At 57.3% G+C, this 21,963-nt stretch overlaps 1 protein-coding gene across 1 annotated transcript in view; it reads right to left on the bottom strand.

Annotated features, from left to right (window-relative positions):
* Positions 1–455: 455 nt before the first annotated feature.
* The window catches only part of CACNG4 (calcium voltage-gated channel auxiliary subunit gamma 4), a 57,561-nt gene continuing 36,053 nt past the window's right edge, over positions 456–21,963 (bottom strand). The window contains exons 2-4 of the mRNA XM_043585070.1: positions 11,501–11,584; positions 6,265–6,405; positions 456–3,467 (exon numbers count right to left, since the gene is read on the bottom strand). Of these exons, the coding sequence (XP_043441005.1) occupies positions 2,929–3,467; positions 6,265–6,405; positions 11,501–11,584 (764 nt within the window). The 3' untranslated portion in view covers positions 456–2,928. The remainder of the gene's footprint in view (positions 3,468–6,264; positions 6,406–11,500; positions 11,585–21,963) is intronic.

Here is a 21,963-nt window from a genome sequence, read left to right on the forward strand (position 1 = left end):
CTACTTGGCCTCCTTTGTGTTTTAATCATTTCCGAAGCTGGAGGGGGAAAGGAGGCTGGACTTCTTAGAAACCCTGGCAGGCAACTTAGGGCCTCCGAGGCTGCGGTTCTGGCTGGCTGGCCCCCGCCCGGCAGGTTCTGAAGACGTGTCTGGCTTGCTCAGCTGCCCAGATGCCCACACCACCACGCAGGGGTGGCCCGTCCATCTCCCAGCCCATCTGTTAAAAGGCACCTTGATGATACCACTCAGCAGTCTGAAACCAGCTGGTGTTGCCAGGGAGGTGGCTGGTGACCTGGATGAAAGCCCGAGAAACCCACCTTGGCCGGCACAGGGCCCAGCCTCCCTCCTTCTTCTCCTGGAGGGTCCACAGTGTCCCCCAGGAGGGACACTGTTTGCCCTAAGTGCCCACAAAGACTCAAAGGGAGCTCGACCCCTTCCCCCCACATCAAGAAGAGAACATTTCAAAAAGGTTTTTATTTAATTAAAAAAAAGACAGAACTAACAACCCAAAACCAGGAGTAGGTAACAGGATTCACAGGTGCTTAACGGGCGAAACACACAGGGGCTGGTTGGAGAGGGTGGTGGGATGGGAGGAGGTGGGCACAGGCCCCTGCGTCCCCCTCTGGGGACGCAAGGTCTCAGCCTGACAGGTGGCAGGGAGCCAGCTCCGCCCACTTCCCCAGGCGCCCCTGGCTGGGGGGCGGTGCGCAGAAGGGTGGCCCCGGGCAGAGGGTCCGGGAGCCCGGGCATGGTGGGGAGAAAGGCTGTGAAGACCAGGGGCTCTGAGGTGGTTCTGCTCCCTGCTCTTCTGTCCTTCTTTGTTGCTTCTTTCTACTCTTTCTTGGTCCCTAGAGTGGGCCCCACATTCTCTGCCTGGGACTGGGCGAGAGGTAGGATTCATGGGAACACAGCTTTCTGCATGAAATGACAGAAACTTGCGGGGCAGCAGGGGAGGAGGTGACTTATGTGGAAGAAACAGCACGGCTGCCTTGCTTTGGGAAGTGACAGAAGAGTCTGGGGACCTGGCGGGGTGATGGGTTCCCAGATGTTGCCCCCTTTCCTTCGAGCCCGGGAAGATGGGGGTCACAGATGGGGGGGGTGGGGCACCAAGGGCGGTCGGGTTGGGGGCAGGACGGGACGGGGTTGGCCCCCAGCAGGGCAGGCCACGAGCCCTGACGCTCCAGCATTCACGGCTGCACATGCTTGGACAAACCACCACACAAAGCCAACCTCAACGGGAGGAAGGGGTTTCGGGCAAGCGCGGAGGGTCCCCAGCACACCGCGCCTCGGCTGGCCAGCGCTCCGGGGCAGTCAGGCGAGGGGTCCCCGGGGAGATTTCCTCTCCGGGGGTGAAGGAGGATGGCGATGACCGTGACCCAGATCTCAACTCCTGGGGGCTGAGTCCGCCCAGGGGGTCGGCGAGCAGGTGGCTGAGGTAAGAATTCGCTGGTCACTTCTCAGGATGACAGCTACCGGGACCACAGGCAACCGCTCGAGATCGGACGACCAAGTCTCAAAAAGTAAGAAAGGATTTGTCTTTAGAAAGCACGTGTTTTATATAAAAGAGGGCGAGCTCCCTGTTCCAGAAAGGTTGTCTTCTGAACCCACACTCGCGTCTGCCTTCTCCGCTTGCCTCGGGATGGGAAGAGATGGTTGTGGTTGGAAGAAAACGTCCAACGCGGAACCGCCGCCTCGGTTCCAGGGTGCCGAGATGTCCCTCCCGCGAGGAGGAAGGAAAACACAGCGCGGCCTTTTCATCCAAACTGCCCGAACTCCTTCGGCTGAGCCCTTCGGGTGGTGGCAGAATAAATGACAAGAGTGGGTGTGGGGGAGGGGCTGCTGCTGCCGTCGTCTGGACGAAGAACCGAGTGTCACTTGCTCCCCTGGCCTTCATTTGCAACCAGTCATGATCGATAACCACTTAGGAAACGGATGTTTGTTCTGATGTGTTGGCCGCTGTCCACCCTCGGGTCTCCCTTTCTCGAACAGAAGTTCAGGCTCCTGTTGCCAAACGCCGGTGGTGGGGGGGGGGGTCTGCCCCCTCCGCTCCCCAAGAAGGGACAGAGCTGCTCTGAGGAGGGTCCGTGGGGAGGGGCACGGCAAGAGGCCATATGGGCACCTTCCTTCAGACCCGTGGAATCTTCCAGACTCTCAAGTACAGTCAGAGCGTCCTGCCCTTTCTGTGTACGGCAGAAACTTCTAGAAGCAGACCAGAATGCCAAGCCACAGACTCTGGGTTTACCTCACACCCAGGCCAGCGAATGGCCTCCTCCACTGCGGAATCTTCCACAGGCCTTGGTCTCCTCAGGTCGAGGGAAGCCGGCCCCAGGATAGCACAAAGGCCAAAGCACCAGTTGGCCACAGGGGCTTTCGCCTCAGGATCGCTGTTATTTCAACACCCGGCCACTGCCAGAGAGAAAGAGAGAGAGAGAGAGAGAGAGCAAGAAACAGACAGGAAGGGGGCAAGTTTCAGCTTCCTTGTTTCCCGCTCACAGACCTAGAACCTCAGGTCAAACGGCACCTGACCAGTGTCCAAAGGTCCCCGTGTACCCGGTGAATCCCTCCCGGTGGCCCCTCACCCAGGCAGAGAGGGAGGGCTCTGAAAGCCCGTTCTTCCGGCAAGAATTATTTCCAAGAGGAGACAATGGCTCGATTTTGTTTTCCCAGGTTGGTCAAGGCCTTGCAGCCTCAGGAGATCTCGGAATCCTGGGCCGTCAAAACGCCCCTCTGGGGGACAAAGTCAGCCTTCGGCTTCCAACTCCCGTCTCCCAGCGCTTCGCTCCCAGCCAGCCCGTGACACTTTCTGGAGACGAGGGAGGGTTGGGTTTTGGCTTCAGTCCGTGGTCGGTCCAGCCTAAGGGTCAGATGCCCTCCTGTGGGATCCAAACAGCTGTTCTGGGGAGAGGCCGGTGCAGAGAGGGGGGTGGCTCACACGGGGGTCGTCCGCCGGTTCAGCACGCTGACGCGCAAGCCTTCCTGTAGGTCCTGCTGGAACAGGTCGTGCAGCTGCAGGAAGCCGGGCTCCTGGTCGGGGCCGTAGCTGGCGGCGGTAGTCACCTTGAGGGGCTCCCTGGACAGCGTGTACATGGACAGCTCGCCCATGGGGATGGCCCCAGTGATCTTCAGGCCCACCGGAGACGCCGCCCTGGACGGAGAGGCCTCGGTGGACCTCGAGCTGGACCGTGAGCGTCGTCGCCGGTACCGATAGCTCGGCATCCTGGCGTAGGGAGACGAGGAGGGGGCCTTGAGGAACTCCCGTTTGGTCTTAAATCTCAACTCTTTATTTTTCTCAATGTAAATGTTTACAGCCAGGACACCCACGGTCTCGGCCACGATGAAGGACAGGGCTCCAAAGTAAAAAGACCAACCGTAGTTGTAATGGTTTTTTTTGTCTTCATCGCGTTTGTCGCTTGGGTCACCTGTGTTGCTGGAGATGTAGACGATGATGCCTATGATGTTACTGAGGCCTGAAAGAGAGGCAGGAGAGGGGTGGGAGGGAGGGAGGCAGACGTTAGACCCACAGCTGGACGAGGGACAGGAGGGCGGAGGAGGGGCTGGTGGCCACCCCCCTTGGATAGGTATTGCTTTATTCCGGTTGCCGACTTTTCTTTTAAGTAATTGGTTTTGAGGTAATAAAGCAAAAGTTCAGATGAGATGTAAAACACAGGTACTTGGCTACCTAGTTCCCCTCTTGAAGGCCATTACTGTTATCTTCTTTCTTTTTTTAAAAAAAATGTCTTATTTATTTTTGAGAGAGAGAGAGAGAGAGACAGAAAGTGCAAGTGGGGGAGGGGCAGAGAAAGATGGGGGGGGGGACAAAGGATCCGGAGGGGGCTCTGCACTGACAACAGGGGGCTTGAACTCACGAACTGTGAGATCGTGACCTGAGCCGAAGTTGGAGGCTTAACCGACTGAGCCACCCAGGCGCCCCTGTTATCTTCTTTCTTATATTATCGTTGTATCTAGTCTCTCTCCCCCCCCCCCCCGCCCTCTCTGTTGCTCTCTCTCTCTCTCTCACACACATACATCTCTTTCTTTCCTTGCACAATGCTCTTTGTCCTCTTGCCTTGTCACTCAGCAGTCCACCTGGCAGACGGTTCCACGTCAGGCCACGGAGAGCTGTCTGTCTAAGTGCATGTAGCACCCACTGCATGGATATCTAACCAGGCCTCTGCTATGGGCGTCAGGTGGCTTCCGGCCCTCCGCTAGGACAAAGTTGCCACGGACATCCTCGCGTCCACACCGCTCCACACACGCAGGAGTACGACTGTGGGTGTCAACAGCCTACAATTTATTGTATCAACGTGCCGGACCTTTGCTAGCCTGAGAGGTGGGATGTAGTCACCTGTTGCGGTCTTTATTTAATTTCATCTTATTATAAGTGAGTGTGAGTAGAGCCAAGCTGCCTGCACTTGAATGCTGCTTCTGCCAGGGCCCTGGAATCCACAGCTTCTCTAGTGACCTGGGACATCTGGATATGGCTTTGTATGGCTCCCCCTGGGGAAGTGGGCAGCGGCGGAGGGCACCTTCGGAGGCCGACGGCCGTGGGCACAGCCTGTGTCTTTGCCACCACGTGACTTCAGGGAAGCCACCTGGGCCACCTGACTACCCCCTCACAACCTGGGATGATGTGGTTGTGCTCACCGAGCCCTGGGACCACGGCTGTAGTATGTGGTAGCTGGTGTTCTGCAAATCTTTCCCTTCCTCGGGAAAGGAAGGGGTACGGGATTCAAACCTCACAGCCGGGACTTCTTTAGTGGTCCCCACCTTCAGAAATCTGGGGGCTCGAAGGAGGAGAGAGAATGGGGTGTGGCCCTTTCCTCCCACCTCTGCCTCTGGAGGGGACAAGAAGCAAAGGGATGGGGCCGTGGCCAAGAAGGAGACCTGACACTCGGGTACTTCTTGCTAACACACACACGCACACCACACACCCTTGACACACATACGGCACCCCCCCCCCCCACACACTCACACATTATCTGTTGCCCCGGAAGGACACAGAAGCGGAAGTAATGTAGAGGAAGGACCATAAGAATCTGGCTGAAAGATTTTGAACCAGTCCCTTAACTGCTGTGGGAAGTCGCCTTCCCTCTCTCCGAGAGACCGAGAGACCGTAGGAGAGGACAAGACGGGGTGGGGCCCTGTGAGGCCCCTCCCCACCCTCAAAAAGGAAGCTCGACCACCAACCACCGCCTTTACTGGGATTCTCATTATCACCCTCATGGGACTACTGGACGGCTTTAGGATGCAGAGACCAGGCCCATCTAGGGTCGCCTCACCAGACTGGGGTAAGACAAAGGATGCTTTGAAAGCAAAAACACCGATAAGGCGGTGCAAGGAGCTCTGTTAACAACTTAGGAAAGACTTACTGAACTTTGTAACCTATCTCGAATTTACTTACTAGAAGGCCTAGGACGTCAGGCACGTCCTGTTTCTCCTGACAGGGTCCCTTGTTGCAAGTTTATCTGGCCTCTGCAGGTGCTGCCTGGAGACTCCAGGATGCCACCGGCCAAGTTCTGCCCCGTCAAGACTCCCCCGGAGACCCAGGCCGGAAAACCCGAGTTCTCCACCGCACCATGCATGTGCACCTGCCGGCCGCTAGCCAGCTGTGAGCCCACTTCCGGCCTGACTGCCTCCACGTCTGCAGTGGCGAGGCATGCGCTGAAGTCTCTCCATCGAGGCCCGGAGGAGTGCCAGTGTTAACGCCAGTTAGGAGGGCGTGTGTTACTGTCACCCGCAGCTCCGTGGGTCTTCACTGGGTCGCGGAGGGTGACTCTGATGTGCACCCTTGCCCGTTCTGCTCCCTTTCACCCTGTCCTCCTCCGCTCCTTCAGGTCTTGGCTTCCGTGAGTCCCTCGGGGTACCCTCCGGGCGCCCCCCCCCCCCCCGATGCAGCCAGGCTTACAAGGCGCCGGCACTGCCCCTTTGTGGCACTGTGCACACTTAGACATTTATTTTTGTGATTGATGTGAAATCCACATGGCACAAATGAGCCCCTTCAAGTGCCCACTTCAGCGGCATTTAGTACATTTACAGTGTTGTGCACCCCATGCCTCTATCTAGTTCCAGAACGTGTTCGCCGCCCCCAGAAGGAGACTCTGTGCCCGTTGAGCAGCCGCTCCCCACGCCCCGCGCCAGCCCCCTCGCACCCGGACCTTTGAAGTCAATTACGAGCAACGAGCAACGACCTCGCGTCGGCGCCCCCAGCCCCGCGCTCGCCCCGGGAGCGCGCCCTGTGCCGGCGGCACGGAGCCGGCGGCTCACCTGCGGCCACGAAGAGGATGCCCGCACTGAGGACGATGTTGTTCTTGCGGCTGTAGAACCTCCCGGCGCCGATGCAGAGCCCGCCAAGCAGCAGCAGGATGGTGCTGAGGATGGGGAAGACGCTGGAGGCGCGCACGATGCCTGGGCCGGGGCGGGAGACAGAGCAGAGGGCGGTGAGGGCGGCCGCCGTTCTGGGCACGGCCTCGGCCTCGGGCGTCGGCCGGGAGCCCCGACAACGCTCGAGGCCCTTCTCCTGACTTTGAAGGTTCCCTCCCATCAGGCCCTGCAGACCTCGGCGGGTTGGGAGCTGGCCGGGCGGGGGCAGCCTGACCCCACTCAAGCGATGGCTCAGGCCCGGAGTCACGTCTGCCCGCAGCAGGCTCCCCCTGCCAGCCCGAAGGCAGGAGGGCCCCTCAATGGTATCTGGGAGCCCCAATAACAGCCATGAAAACGCTGGTCTGCCTCCCATTCAGACGCCGCACCCTCACCGCTACACTGAGCCTTTCACGGACGCGGTCTCTAAGGAGCCTCTGGAAGGCTGGGAAGTGGTGACGGGTGGCTGAGGACGCAGCCTTTGGCATCAGGTGGGTCTGGGTCTGCTCTGGGACATGCTATTTTGTCAGGCCGCTTCACTCAACACTGAGCTTCCCCGTTTGCGGAAAGCAGCTGGGAACAGGGACCCACAAAAGCAGGTGGGTTTTGTGTGTATTAAGAGGCTTAGCACAGGGCCTGGCCATTGCACATACTTCTGAGTGACAGCCTTTATCTCCACTGCCATCATTGCTGTCATTGTCCCCCTCCCCACCCCCCCGGGGATAGACCGGGGCCTCCTGAGGTCACGGGGGGGGGGGTGTGGTGGCTAAACACAGTGGGACGTGCGTGGACCTCGCTGTCCAGCCAAGCTGGAGTTGCACACTTGCTCTGCCACCGACCAGGGCGGCTAACTTCTGACAACGTCAGTCTCCTCTCCCTTTTTTTAGTTTGCTTATTTATTTTGAGGGAGAGAGAGAGAGAGAGAGAGAGAACGCGAGAGCATGAGCTGGGGAGGGGCAGAGACAGAGAATTCCGAATAGGCTCCACGCTATCAGCACAGAGCTCGACGTGGGGCTCGAACTCACAACCTGTGAGATCACGCTCTGAGCTGAACACAAGAGTCGGCCGCTTAACTGACTGAGCCACCCAGGCGCCCCAAGTCTCCTGTTTCGTAACCTGGGGAGAGTAGTATTAAATACCTACCTGTAGGGGTTGAATTGCACCCCTCCCCCCAGTAGATATGACCAAGTCCTAATCACAGGTATCTATGAATGAGACCTTATTTAGAAAAGGGTTTTTTTGCAGGTGTGATTAAATCAAGGATCTCAAGAGGACACCATCCTGCATTAGAGTGGGTCCTAAATCCGATGACAAGTGCTCTTGTGAGCAGAGGAAGAGACACAGGCAGGGAAGAAGTCGTGTGAAGGCAGAGGCAGAGATAGGAGTGAGGGGCCCCCACGTCAAGGAGGGTGGGGAGCCGACAGGCGTCACAAGAGACCCCTGGGCGCCGTGGAGGGAGCCCAGCCCTGCCAACATCCCATTGAAGACTCCAGCCTCCGCACCGAGAGACAGTAAATTCACAGTAAATTCCTGTTGTTTTAAGCCACCCGGCGTGCGGCCCTAGGAAAAGAATACACTTTCTGCACTTGGTAGGGGCTTAGGGGATATGGGTCCCCCTTCCTTAGCATCTGGCTGGAAGGGCCAGGAGGAAGGGAAGTGGGGCTTCAGGAGGAGCCCTGAGCTCAGCCTTCCTGATGCGCCTACAGGTCTCCCAGCCCAGTAGAAATCCTGGCGACATGGACCCTTGGTGGCCCCGGCGGGGGACAGCGAGTCGGGGAGCCCTGGCAGGCACCGACTCCTGAGCCAGCTGAGCCGGTTTGTGGCCTTGCAGCCTCTGAAGGCACTATTTGTCTCCTTTCCTGTAAGCCCACCAGTGTGTGCCCCGCTTCACAGAGGGGGCTTTGTTGGGGGCATTAAATAAAGCTCTTCTCTCCAGCATCTCCTCCCCCTTCCTCTGCCTTCTTGCAGCCGCAGGCTCTGGGAGGAGGTTTCCCGTGGGCTTTGGAAACATGCCTCAAAGCCATGCTGGCCAGAAAATCCGGGGTCAGCTCCCCCTGGATGCCCCCGTTCTGCAGACGGGTCAGAGGGGCCGGGGAGAAGGGAGCCCAGTGCCTCTAAGGTCGCTGAGGCCAGACCTGGCTCAGAGCCATCCATCCTGCCCACGTCAGTCATGTGCGTGCCTGTCCCTTGCCACAAAGGCTCATCCCAGGGCTCTGGATGTGCAGAAGCCAGCTGGGGTTGCCGTAGACAATGGTGCAGCGTGGGTCTTGCACAGAGCTGACGGACGAGCAAGGCTGAGGTCCGGGCCGTGCCTCAAGGCCAAATCAAGCCCTGGAGAGAGTCCGTGTCTTGTCTGGAGCACGGGTACCTCCTTCTCACTCACCCTCAGGCACAGGGGCCTCCCAGCAGCCCTGACATCAATACCGCGAGCCTTAGCACCCAAATCGGCTCTGTGATGGGAAATGTGGCACCCGGAAAAGGGACCCCAAGACCAGGGTGGGATGGGTGGGAACCCCCCGGGCCAGAGGGGCCGGTGGAAAAGACACGGCAGGCTGTGTGTTTGTGTGTGGGCTCAGATCCCACACCTGCCTGTGGATGTACAAACCAGTGGGGGCACTGCCAGAGCCCCCAGGTTTGGGGGGGGGAGCCCCTCTGACATCGATGGAACTCAATGCACAAGCCTGGTTTCTCGGGAAGACTTCAGAATGCATGGTCGGAAGGTTGACTTTGTTCTCGAATTGTGGAAGGCAGGGTGTGTGAGAAGCACGGCCTTGGACCTGTCAGGGTCGATACCCCTCGCCCGGATGGTTAAGCTGCCACTCCCACAGGCAAGCACCATGGAACCTTCCACGATCTTCTCTGACCCATTGGAGCATCTGCTCCACCACTGCAGTGACATGTGTGGCTAACGCAGTATCTGGCATGTAATAGGCCCAAGAATAACTTTGTGTTAAATGGGTGAATAAATGAACTCTCATGACCCCTCCTCTCTGTCTCCTGTGCTTCTGCATATTTTGGGGGTCACAATACTCTGGCGCCCAGAGGGCCAAATACTGGGAATTGTGGGGGACGGCCGTGGTGACCGTGACCTTGGCCCCCCCAGTTCGAGGACGTTGCCTGCTCCCTCTGGCTGAAGCTCACAGGTACCTGTACTCCGAATCTCGTTTCGGGGCCAGCTCCTTTGTCCACCAGCCCCCGAGTGGAAAAACACCCCCTTGTTGGAGGGTTAGCTCTGCCCTCCGCCCCAATTCCATCAGCAGCTTGTGAATGAACCCGCCGGGCCCCCACAGAGCACATTTGAGGAGGGCGTTTCCTTCCCAAATGATCTTTCGTCTGTGCTGTCCCCATCGATTTGGGAAAATCGCTGAGGGGCCCCTCCTAGCCCTCACGCCCCCCCCCCCCATCTCAGGCACCGCAGGTGGAATCCGGGGACAGTGGGAGCCTGAAGCTGGAGGGGAGAGTGTGCTGCACATCCCTGACTTGCCCCTCCGGTCCTCCTTCGAACTTTCTGCGTCCTGCCCTGGGCCCCGGGAGGCCGCACCATGCACCATGCAAGGGATACTTGGGCTCCGTTGCCTCTGGCTTTGGGAGGAGCGTGCAGGGAAACAGTATTCCCCAAGCCTCCTTCCTGAAGGCTCCGGTGAGGTGAGGTGACTGCCTTCCTTCCTAAAAGCCCCAGCGCCTGCCGGGCAGCCCTGTCCTCCCGGCTTCCCTTCTTCAGGCTCCCATGCCTGCTTTCCTCACCTGCTCAGGCCCCGGAGCGCAAGGGCTCCTGTGGCCACTAGCCCTGTTGCTCTCCCCACCCCTGCAAGCTTTCCTTAACCCTGACCTCACTTTGTAAATAGTCCTTCACTAGACACCCTTCGTTCACCGCATCTGAGCATGCCGTCTGCTTCCTGCTGGAACCCCAGAAAGCTACATCATCTGACCTCTGGGCCGATGCTCATGAGCCATCCCAGCTGGGCTGAGCACCAGGGGTCGCCCCAGATGGCTGTGCAGGCCGCGCACTGTACAACTCGAAGGGTGTCGTTTATACCACAGCGTAGGTGAGTGTGTGCGTAAGCCGCACGGCCATTTGCGGTGCCCTACGGAATCTCATTTGCTTGCTTCGGCGTTGGCCCCAGAAAGCAGAAAGGAAGGAGAGGCAGGAGGAAGAAGAGAAGGTGAGGGAGGCAGAGCTGGCCAAGTTTGTTCCGGTTCTGGGTCTGGCCAGAGCCTCCTGACGCTTCCCCAGGCTCCACGGGAACCACAGGCTGTACTGTTTGACCAGACGACTCACAACCCAAATCCTTTCTCTTAGAAGCAAACGGCCCACAAGCAGGTGCAGAGTGAATTGCGCTCCCTCTGAGGACGCCGCTGTCGATTCTCCATCAATGAAGCCGGGCCCCGGGCCCCGAGGGTGACGCCGCGAGCAGCTGTGTGCGTGTTCTGACTCATGGGAGAGGGGGAAACGGCTTCAAGGGGTGCTGTCCTTTCATTTCCAGGCTCCTTCTGTGGCTGTGGCCCCATCCTTTCTCCCAGGGTGGTGTTCACAGGCCCAGGGATGAGATCTGGATTTCCCGTGTGGGACGGGTTTGTCCTTGTCCAGTATATGCTGTGACTTCCAGCCTGGGGGTCAACCCAACCACAGGACAGGGGCAGAGGCGGTGGCTCCCCACCGGACCGTCTGATTTTTCAAGAACAGAATGCTGGGTACGTGGGGGGGGGGTGGGCAGGTCCAGGGCCGGGAGGGCAATGTACTTGGGGTATCACAACCCCCTAGGGACGCTTGGCCTGGGCAGGCCTGTGTCTTTAACCTCCTTGCGCCAGGCCCCATGGCAGCAACCAGCGACTCTGCAGCTCGCCGTGACCAGCAGTCCTGGCGAGCAGAGCGCCCACACCGTCACCTGCTCTGGCTGGGTCTCAGTCTCCCCAGGCATGGGCCTGGGCACCAAGTAACCCCGCTGGGATACCCAGCATGCCATGGCAGCGTTGGACATAAGTCCATCCTCCAAACTAACAATTCTGAATCGGAAAGGGAGAGAAAGAGCGTCCAGAGAATAGCACCCCTGCGCCCTCACGGGGCCCGTCTTTCCTGCAGCTGCCCCCCCCCCCTCCCCGCCTCCCACACATACAAGGAAAGCGAAAGATGCTTGGCACTTACGGAGGAGATACTCCGAGCTGTCGTGGTCGTAATCATTGTCCTCTGGGAAGTGATTGATCCGGAAGCAGTGGCCTTTATAGATCCCTGGAGACGAGAGGAAAAGAACATTCTAAGTGTTCCGTGCGCTCACGTATCCGTCGACTCCAGCCCCACGTGCCGCATGTGCGCCAGGCTCTGTGCGGGCCCTGGGCACGGAGAGAGGAGAAATCCCCGCTCTGGCATCCCTGGTCTGGCACGGGGATGGGCACACAGAGAAGCACCAGATGGAGGGCGGCGTGCCCCAAAGGTGACCGTGGTCTGTGTGTGACCGTGTGTAAGAGCGATAGGCACACCATCAGTCACCAAGCAGGGACAAGGGGCATCAAGCAGGACATGCTGTCCAAGGCGACTGCAGAGCCATCTTGAGAGATGACAAAGAATTTGTCCCTGGGAACAGGTGGAGGGGACTTCCAGGGAGAGGAGGAAGCCGAGAAAAGGCAGGACTGGGGTCAGAGCCTGGGGATCGGTGGGAAGTTTGGTGGCTGGACTCAGAAGGCCCCGTAGAGGGGGCGGGGCTGGGGGCCGTGTGGCGGCAGGTATGGGTCTGGGTCAGGGGAGTTGGGATGAAATCTGCCACCATGGTGTCTGTGTCCTTCCCCTTTCTCTCTCTTTTAATTTTTGTTAATGTTTATTTATTTTTGAGAGAGAGAGAGAGAGACAGACAGAGCACGAGCTGGGGAGGGGCAGAGAGAGAGGGAGACACAGAATCCGAAGCTGTCCGCACAGAGCCCAACGCGGGGCTCGAACCCACAAACCGCGAGATCATGACCCGAGCTGACTCACTCAAGGTGATGGAGGGAAGAGAACCTGCAGCCAGAGAAACTTCCAGAAAGGCCAGGACCACCCCTCTGCCTGGTTTCCCTTCCCTACTCTGAGAAGTAGCCTCCGCAGAGTGGGAGGCAGGACGTCCTGGGTACTTTCGTAACTGCAGGAGGAGAAGCCGGTCGTCTCTTCCAGAAGCTATCGCCCAGCTCTCCTAGCAGCTGCTCCCCTGCAGTCTGGGGGCGCCCAGCACAGAAGCGGACACGGGCGGAGAGCGGGGCACACAGGGCGCCAGGCCCCGCCCCGCAGGCCAACCCCCTCGTGCCCGGTTCAGCCTCTCCGCTTCGGCCAGGAGCTCTTCCTGACGACACTGTGTGGCTGGGGTTGGGGCTGTTTCCAACTGGGGCCAGTTCTTGCTCTGCAGCTGTTGCCAAGCGTCCTGCTGGCCTCCCGCAGCCCAGCCTGACCTCCCGGTTGGAAGCACAATGTCAGAAGCAGGGCCTGCGCCCGACTGGCATCCGTCTCTCCGTACTTCTGGGGGCTCTTGGGAGAATCGCAAGAGGCAATGCTTGAAAGGCACTCAGATGACTCTTGGCCCCTGGTGACGGCTCAGGGAAGGTTCGCCAGTGCTGGACCCAGAAGTCACCCCCCGCCCCTGCTCTCTTCCCTGAGTGCCTGGGGTCGGCGGGGAGCCACGAGAGGCTGTGAGGGGCAGGAAAAAGCACGACGGTAGGCTGGTGGTGTCAGGGTGGCCGGGAAGCGGGACACACGGAGGCCAGAGTGGGCCAGTCACGCTCTCCCCTCGATCCCGATTCGAGACGTCCGTGGAAATACAGAGCAAGGGTTTTCCAGGCACGGCTGCGGGCCAGGCGGAGCTCTTGACGCCTTCTCCCTCTCCCCACACACCGTTTGGGGGCTACCTTGTGGGTCTGAACAAATTTACCAAGTCACACACACGCCTGTTGGAACAAGTCAAATACTGGAGAGGCTGACGCGAAAAGGTTAATTAAATCATCTCTTTCCAGATTCCTTTTTCCAGAGGCCAACCAGTCTGCTGTGTATCTTCCCACACCTTCCCGTGCGCACACCTACTCGCGTACACGTATGTGAGGCTCTCCCCGCTTTTCTAAGTTTATTTTTTTATTTTGAGAGAGAGAGCGCGAGCTTGTGAGAGAGTGTGCAAGTGAGAGGGGGAGGGGCAGAGAGAGAGGGAGAATCTCAAGCAGGCTTCTCCTTCTCAGCACAGAGCCGGGGGGCTCCTACTCACCAACTGTGAAATCACGACCTGAGCCGAAACCAAGAGTCAGATGCTTAACTGGGTGAGCCACCCAGGGGTCTCCCCCATTTTTTTTTATTAAAAAAATTTTTTTTAACGTTTATTTTTGAGGGAGAGAGAGACAGAGCATGAATGGGCGGGGGGAGACACAGAGAAAGAGGGAGACACAGAATCCAAAGCAGGCTCCAGGCTCTGAGCTGCCAGCACAGAGCCCGACGCGGGGATCGAACTCACGAACCGTGAGATCATGACCTGAGCCGAAATCAAGAGTCAGATGCTTAACCGACTGAGCTACCAGGTGCCCCCACGGTTTGTTTCTTTTTATTGAGCAGCAATATTGCACAGCACGGATGTACCACAGTTTGTGACATCTGATTGTTACTAGTGATTCTGCCTGTGATGTTCAGCTATTTCTAAGAATGTTGCTATGAACATTCACGTACACGTTTTAGGGTGAACCTGACATTTTCACTTCTCTGGGATAAATGCCCAGGGGTACAATTGCTGAGGTTAGTTTTATAAGGGACCGATAAATGGATTTTAAGGATGGCTCTATCCCTATTTTTTGAACAGAATGATTCACCACCCTTCACTCCATAACCTGCTTTTTTCATTTAACAACACATACAAAAATCTTTCCAGGTCAGAGCCTATAGATTGAACTTAAAAAAAAAAACTTTTGTGTATTAAAAAATTTTTTTAATGTTTATTTATGACAGAGCACAAGCCGGGGAGAGGCAGAGATAGAGAGGGACACCCAGAATCTGAGGCAGGTTCTGGGCTCCGAGCTGTCAGCACAGAGCCCGATGCGGGGCTCGAACCCACCAACCACAAGATCATGACCTGAGCTGAAGTTGGATGCTAGGCTGAGCCGCCCAGGTGCCCGAACTTCTGTCTATTTTTCATAAAAAAAAAATAAACTGATACTCATCCAACAGTTGCTGAAAACCCTAGAGAGAAATACTAAAGAGCCTAGGGAAATAAAGCTTGCTCCAACACTGATAATGTGGAAGAGAAATATGCTTTGGCAGAAATGAGGCAAGAAATATACTTATATATTCCATCGGAAAGCAAAACTCGGGTTTTGAACTGTTAGCTTGCATACAGATGCCCTGGCTCCAAATGTCCCTTCAATTTTGCTGAAATCAAACTCTACATTTAGGAGGGATATTTTGCATTGGATAGAAATTGTAAGCCGTAGTCCAACATATTGCCTGTTATTTAAGACATATGCTTTTTAGTGGCTGCATAGCCATCCATAGTTACGGAGTATCAGTTCAGCTATACCGTGCAATCCCTTTCTTGGGGCTGTTTGCACACGCTGTCGATCACATGTACATACAACTGTGCTGGGAGATACATTGGATACATGCAAGCAAGTCTCACTCTTCTACTAATAAACTCCTTCCCCTTCCTTTCTTCTCTCCTCCCTTCCTTCCACACCCAGCTCTTATGCACACGCTGAAGGCATGGGCATCACTGTGGTTGAATTATATCCCACCCCACCCCGAAGGATGTGTTGAAATACTAACCACTGGTACCTGTGAATGTGCCTTTAGTTAGAAACAGGGTCTTGAAGATGTAATCAAGTTAAGATGAGGTCACACTGAATCCGGGGGGAGGGGGGCCCTGAACCCAGCGACTATCGACCTCATTAAAAAAAAAATTTGTAATGTTTATTTATTCAAGGGGGGGAGGGGCAGAGAGAGAGGGAGACACAGAATCCGAGGCAGGCTCCAGGCTCCGAGCTGTCAGCACAGAACCCGACGTGGGGCTCGAACTCACGGACCACAAGATCATGACCTGAGCCGAAGTAGGATGCTTAACCGACTGAGCCACCCAGGCGCCCCACCAGGGCATTCCATTTTTCAACAGCTTTAGTGTTGAAGTTCCTGAAAGATCACCTGCCTCCATAAAACTCCATCCACTGGCCCCTCAAATCACTGAACGGAAGAATTGTGTCCTACCGGATGGAGGCGAAACTACTTGCCGGCTGCCCAGGATGGGCAGGTGAGGCCCAAAGCTGAGGACAAGGGATGCCCTACCAGCTGCCAACAGTTGGCACTAGATGCTTCCCCAGCCACACCTTATTAACAGGCAGGAAGCTTGACCCCACCCCCGGTCTAAAGAAGGGGGGCTGTGGAGAAGCAGGCGCCGCCTGTCTTTGGTACGCGGACAGTGAAAGAGATTGCTCCCTTCCCCAGAGTCAAGAATTTGGGTTATTTTCCCTGAATGAACGTCTTCTCCACATCCAACATCTTCAGTTCCTTCAATCGTGTCTTCACTGATGTCTCCAGTGATGTCTTCTCTAGCCTGGCTCCCTGCTCTGGGTCAGCTTCCAACTCTGGATGCCCAGAAGCACAGCTCCCATCACCAAGCCCAATGTTTCAGAGCACAGTGGAGCTGTCCCCTCCTCTCTTCTGGACTCTACGCTTCTGTTGATGGGACCTGGTGTCGACTCAGGCTCCCAGGAGTTTTTCCTCAAGCACTGACTCACGTTCCCCCAACCTGTTTTTTCCTGAGTGGAGTGTCTATTCCTAAGGACTTCACATTTATCCCTGTCAAGTTTAGTGTTGTTTGTGTTGGCCCAAGGCATCGGATAGGAAGAAAATTAATGGCTGATGTGAGAGGGAAGAGAGAAAGTCATTTCCAGTCCACTTCACGTGCGTTCTCTCCCTGTGAGCAGGCTGTTTGCCATGTTAGCTATTAAGTGATATTTACGGTGGTTAATTATGACGTCCTGAATGGGCCACATTGCAGGAATCCCGAGCCACTCCTGGGGTCGCCAGCCTGTTCTCCCAGAGACACGGTGGCCCTCTCCCTCCTGAGGGTCAGGAAAACCACTGGGGTGAGGAGGCTTTGTTAGTCACGTGGCCCAGTTATTTCTTCATCTGTAACACTCAGGGATTGGGCTGGAGGGAGGCTCTCCTGCTCCGAGATCCTAGGACTCCTTTGTGTAGAAAAGATATGGGGGTGTGTGCATATGTTAACATAGCCCTTTGTCTACGGGCATCATGAACCACTTTTGTGAGAGGTATTTCTAAAGGCATAGGAAACATCTGGAAAGAAATATGCTTAAAACGTCCAGGGTCTTATTTCTGGGTGATAGGGTTATGTGTGAATTAAAGCTAGCTTCTTTACGTCCCCCCCCCCCCCCCCGCCGCCCCCCGTGTTTCCCACGATGTCTGAGGACGAACCATCAAGGCTTATTGAAGGGAGGAAAAAAAAATGGAATCTTTGATTCTCGGCGAAAACGTAACGGCCCTCCTGAACTGGCCACAGATCCGCTCAGACGTGGCAGCGGGTTGAGCGGGGTGGGAGCCGTGGGGGTGGGCATGGCGCGAGAGGCATTGTCGCCTCTCATCGGTGAGTATCCCCACTGCCCTCCTTCCAGGGTGTGCCCCCCTCTGCAGCGAGGGTGACCGGCCCCCACGACTTGGGGACTCTCGGCGCTGAAACCGCAGAAAGTCCCAGGCAACGCAGGAGGCGTAGGTCACCACATGAGTCATTTCAGGAATGCTAGCATCTGACATAAGCCTCCGTCACGGGCCACTCCAGAGGCCTCTTGTAATTAGGGGAATCCCGGACAAAAGAATGGTAGAGGGCGCCACTGATAACGGTGATCATTCGCGTGCTCCTTGATCGCTTGCAAAGCATTTTCCAGAAGTCCGACTTCATCCGATCGTCGCCAACGCTCGAAGCAGCCACGGACACCTGTTGAGAGCACAGACACCCTTTGCCCCACCCCCCATTTGTCCGCCCGTCTCTGACTCCGGCCACTCATGGAGGCAGGGACCAGCTCTGGGCAGGGGTCTCCTGGCACCTCGATTCAGCCGCACCGGTTATTCCTTGCTTTTCGCCCTGGGCCCTGGGTCGGCTGCCTGTGGGGGGAGCTGCACTGCACGCCCCCACGGAGAGCTGGAAGATCGAGGGGTGAGCCCCCCGCCCAGGGTAACCTGGGAGCAGGAAGATGGGAGCTGGCGGACGGATGTGCCCGTCTCGCGTCCTTGGGGTCCGTCCCACCTGCTTTCTGGGGCGGCTCCCCGCAGGACCCGGCCGAGTGACGGTCAGCTCAGGGACGCCCCGGGCACCGGCTTTCCCTCTGTGTCCGTCCCGCCCTCCCCAGCCGTCCCCCGTGCCCTCTCCCTAGGACCGTCGCCCAAGGCGCGCCGCCAGCACGCAAGCCCCGGGCTCAGGCAAGGAGGAAGACGTTCCAGTGCTGAGCGCGTTCTGTGCATCAGCCCATTTCGTCTTCGCCACGTCGCTGCTTTGAAGACGGGAGGAAGAGGCTGAGCGATGTTGGAAGGCCAGCCTCACTGCAGATGCCCAGTTCCGAGCCACCAAGCATTCGGCCTCAGCTGGTGAGTCTTCTTTGCTCCCTTTTAGAGACGAGGCCTGGTGTGCACGAGGCAGAGCGGCGGCCCCTGGAACCCACCTCCTTGGCGTCGCATCCCTGCCACTCCCTTTCCAAGACCCCTCAGCAAGCGTGGGAGGCACTTCTGATGCAGTGTGGGCCGCTGGTCTGCCGCCCCGGGACAGATGAGGACGGGCAGCCCCACGGCAACCAAGAAGGCGGGGTGGGCTTCAGGGAAGCGGTGTCCTGACGCCCAAGCCACAGGCGATGGGATCTCCAGGCCGTGGAAACGGCCGCTCTGGCTCGGCAGGGACGGCGGGGAGGCGGGAAGGCGGCCTGACACGGCCAGGCCCCTTTGGGCCCAAAGACAGGAGGGCTGTGAACATCCAGCACAAGGGGCACGCGGATGGGGGTGCCGAGTGGGGCTTTTTCTGCACCACTCGTCCCCCAACGGTATTTTCACCGAGGACGCTGTTGTGCCGGACGCGTTCACTGAGCCACAAGGTCTCAGTGAGGCAACGTCCTCGCCCTCACGGAGCAAGGTCCTGGGGCACCGACGACACAAGAAGATAAGAGAAATGACCACTAGTATCGTTTCGGGCGGTGGCAATGGGCTGGAAGGCAGGGGAGGGGATCAGAGGCGCTTAGATTGTAGGCTTCTGTCCTGAAGTTATGGCTGGGCTCAAAGCTGGGGTCGGGGGGTCGAGTGCGGGGTCCTAGATGTCCCTGCAGGGCTGCTCCGACACAGGATGGCACGGCACCCTCATCCCCGCCACCCCTGCCTTCCTGGGTCAAGCTGCCCCCAGCCGGGACCCCAATTCCCGTGGGAAGGGGCGGGAGCAGCTTGTAGGACAGAAACGCTGTATGTTTCCAGGAGGATACAGGCCATTCCGGAAAGGACCCGGGACCTCGGGAAGGGAGTGGAGAGCGGAGGGGAGGCAAGGCTTTGGCCAGGCTGATGGGGGGCGGGGAGGTGGGGAAGAGTATTATCCTCACGGATAAAAAAGGAGTATTATCCTTTTTTAAGAAGAGCAGCAAGGATTTACTTAACCCCGATCAGGTGCCAGGCACTAACTCAAGTACCTGTCGTTTATTAACTCAGTCCATTGTCAGAGTAACCCCGCGAGGTAGAGAGGATAAGACCATTTGCTACCAAGTGTCCTAGCTGGGATTCGAACCAGGGCCGCCCAGCTTCAGGGTCCATGTCCTTGCCTCCCTCACTCTGGAGGCAGGAAGCGGTATGTCCTCAGAGCTACAACTAGTTCCGGTTGGTTGGAGCATGATGTGAAAGTGCGGGTCCCCATCCCCCTCTGGTGGCAAGACAACTTGTTTTCCTAGACTTTGGGGTGAAAGGCACCGACCGATACTTGAGGCCGGAGGGTGGGGCGCTCGGGCTGGAGGCAGGGTAACCCAGGGCCCTAGACCAGTCAGGACGGTGGTAGCGGGGGGCAGAGCTTGGTTAAGGCTGGGATTTTGGGGGTTTTTTTATTTGAGAGAGAGAGGGAGAGAGAGAGAGTCTTAAGCAGGCTCCATGCTCAGCACTGAGCCTCACTTGGGGCTTGTCGATCCCACAACCCTGGGATCATGACCTGAGCCAAAATCCAGAGTCGGTTGCTCAACCGACTGAGCCACCCAGACGCCCCAAGGCTAGGATTTTTGAGGTGCACTGATATGTACACGGGAGACGCTTTGGTGAACAGCACAAGCCAAAGGCACAGAGAGGGGCAAAGGTGTGCAGGGAGGCCAGCCTTAGGTTCTGGAACCTCGGACGGTGTGGTCTGGGTGGCAAGCAGCAGTGGGGGAGGCGGAGGCAGAAGAGGCCGGAACTGGATGTGGGGGTCTCGCTGGAAAAGCTGAGGAGATGGGGCTTTACTGCACGGTCCCCAGGGGGGTGACCCCTCGTGGGCAACAGCCACTCCGGAAGGGAGGCGCATGGGGTGAGGGTGGCGGGGGGTGGAGAAAGGAGGCTGCATAGGGCAATGCAAGCAGTACACTTCATTTGGGGAGGCCCTGTTTCCTGTCCTTTGATGTGTGTGCAGATGAGGGAGGGACCAGAGGTCCGGCCGGAAGTGACTTGGGCACCATCATGCCAGCTTGGAAGGGCAGTGTGTTCCCATTCCCGGGGCTGCTGTAACAAAGTACCGCAAGCTGGGGGGGCCCGACCAACAGAAGTTCACCGTCTCTCAGTGCTGGAAGCCAGAAGGCCAAGGTAGGAGAGGGCTCTGAGGGAAATCCATTCTGGGTCCCCCCCTAGCGTCAGCGGTTGGCAGCCATCTTGGCAGTTATCAGCCTGTAGAGGCATCACCTTGATTTCTGCCTTCAGCTTCACACAGTCTCTTCCGTGTGCAAGTGTGTCTCCAAATTTACCCTTTTCTTAAAAAAAAAAAATGGTTTTTAATATTTGTTTGTTTATTTTTGAGGGGGGGAGGGGCACAGAGAGAGAGGGAGACACGGAATCCGAAGCAGGCTCCAGGCTCTGAGCTGTCAGCGCGGAGCCCGACGCGGGGCTTGAACCCACGATTCATGAGATCATGATCTGAGCTGAAGTCGGACGCTTCACCGACAGAACCGCCCAGGCGCCCCAAATTTCATAAAGATGGCAGCCATACGGTTTAGGGCCTATGCTCATGACCCCATTATAACTTGATTATCTCTATAAAGACCCTACCTCCAAATAAGGTCTGACGTACTGGGGGTAGGACTTCCATATTGGAATCTGAATTCTCCCCCGCAAGCTCCTCACTTTCCCCACCTCTGGCTCCCTTGATCCGCCCCCCCCCCCAAACTTCTCTCCTGATTTCTTCCACCTCCACGACTGTGTCTCCAGAGAACCCTCCCGATGGCTGTGATTTCCCACTTGGCACGCTCTGGTGTCCTCCCACGCATTGGCCTCTCTCCAGCTGCAGCGAGGCGGGCTGTTGGGAAACCACTTTATGGGCTCCCGGAGAGCAACTGCAGGCTTGAAGAGACAGCGTGGGCTGGACTGGACTTTCCTGGGGGTGCCCCCGCCCCCCGGCTTGTGAGTGGCTCTCCGTGAGACCCCCTTAAGCCACCATGACCTTCCGTTTCTTCATCCAGCTTGTGTTTAGTGAGCACCTGCTACGTGCTGGGTGCTGGACCCTCGGAAGCAGGAGTGTCTGCTGGCCAAAAAACTCACATCCTCTTTTTAGTGGATGCAGGGCCGCCCCGTCTTCCTCGGCGTCCTTTGCAGTCAGATGCGGCCGCGTGACCGAGCCGGTGAATGGAGTGTGAGCGGAGGTGATGCGTGTGCCCTTTCTGGACAAATCTCTGGAGAAGTGGGTGCAGCCCTCCATCTCCATACCCCCTTCCCCACCAGTCACGCGTCGGAAAGGGCTAGAGTCCCCGAATCCGATTGTGGAGGAAAGCTAAGAGGACTGTCCACTTTGAACTGTGACATGAGCGACAAATACACCTTGATCATGTTTAAGGCACTACCCGTTCGGGTGGGTTTCGGTCGCTGCAACAGCAGTACAAGAAGAGAACAAGGCGGATGTGACCTCTGCCATCCCGGAGCTTTCCAGTTAACGTCGGCAGTTACGACTGAGGGGAGAGGTCTGAACGAGGAGTCCAGAGAGCGCTTCATCGAGGACCTGACCTGGGCTGCCGAGTGGATGTCGGGAAAGCTTTTCCTGATCTGGAAACTGGAGAAATACTTTTATGATCTTTCAGAGCCAGAGTGAGGCCCGAGGAGACCCATGTGGGCCAAAGCACTTTGAGAAGGAGACATCCTGGTGATGTTGAGGGCGAATATATAGTTTCTCGGGGTTGTCTTCAGACCGGACCCGAGCCTTCCGTGTCCTCTCCACGGCCAAGTGCTTGGGATTCAGAGCCTGGGCAGTCTCTTTGGGCATCATGACACCTGCCACCAGTGCCTGGGGCACATTTCACACATGCTCTTCCTTCTTTCCACAGCCTTAGCTCAGAGTCATCGCGGGTGCCTCCTTGCGCCTACAGGATCCGTTCGGGATCTTTCCTTTGACGGAGACCTGGTCCGTCCATTCGGCCCTTTGC

This window comes from Prionailurus bengalensis, chromosome E1, assembly GCF_016509475.1.
Source record: "Prionailurus bengalensis isolate Pbe53 chromosome E1, Fcat_Pben_1.1_paternal_pri, whole genome shotgun sequence".
Lineage (NCBI taxonomy): Eukaryota > Metazoa > Chordata > Mammalia > Carnivora > Felidae > Prionailurus > Prionailurus bengalensis.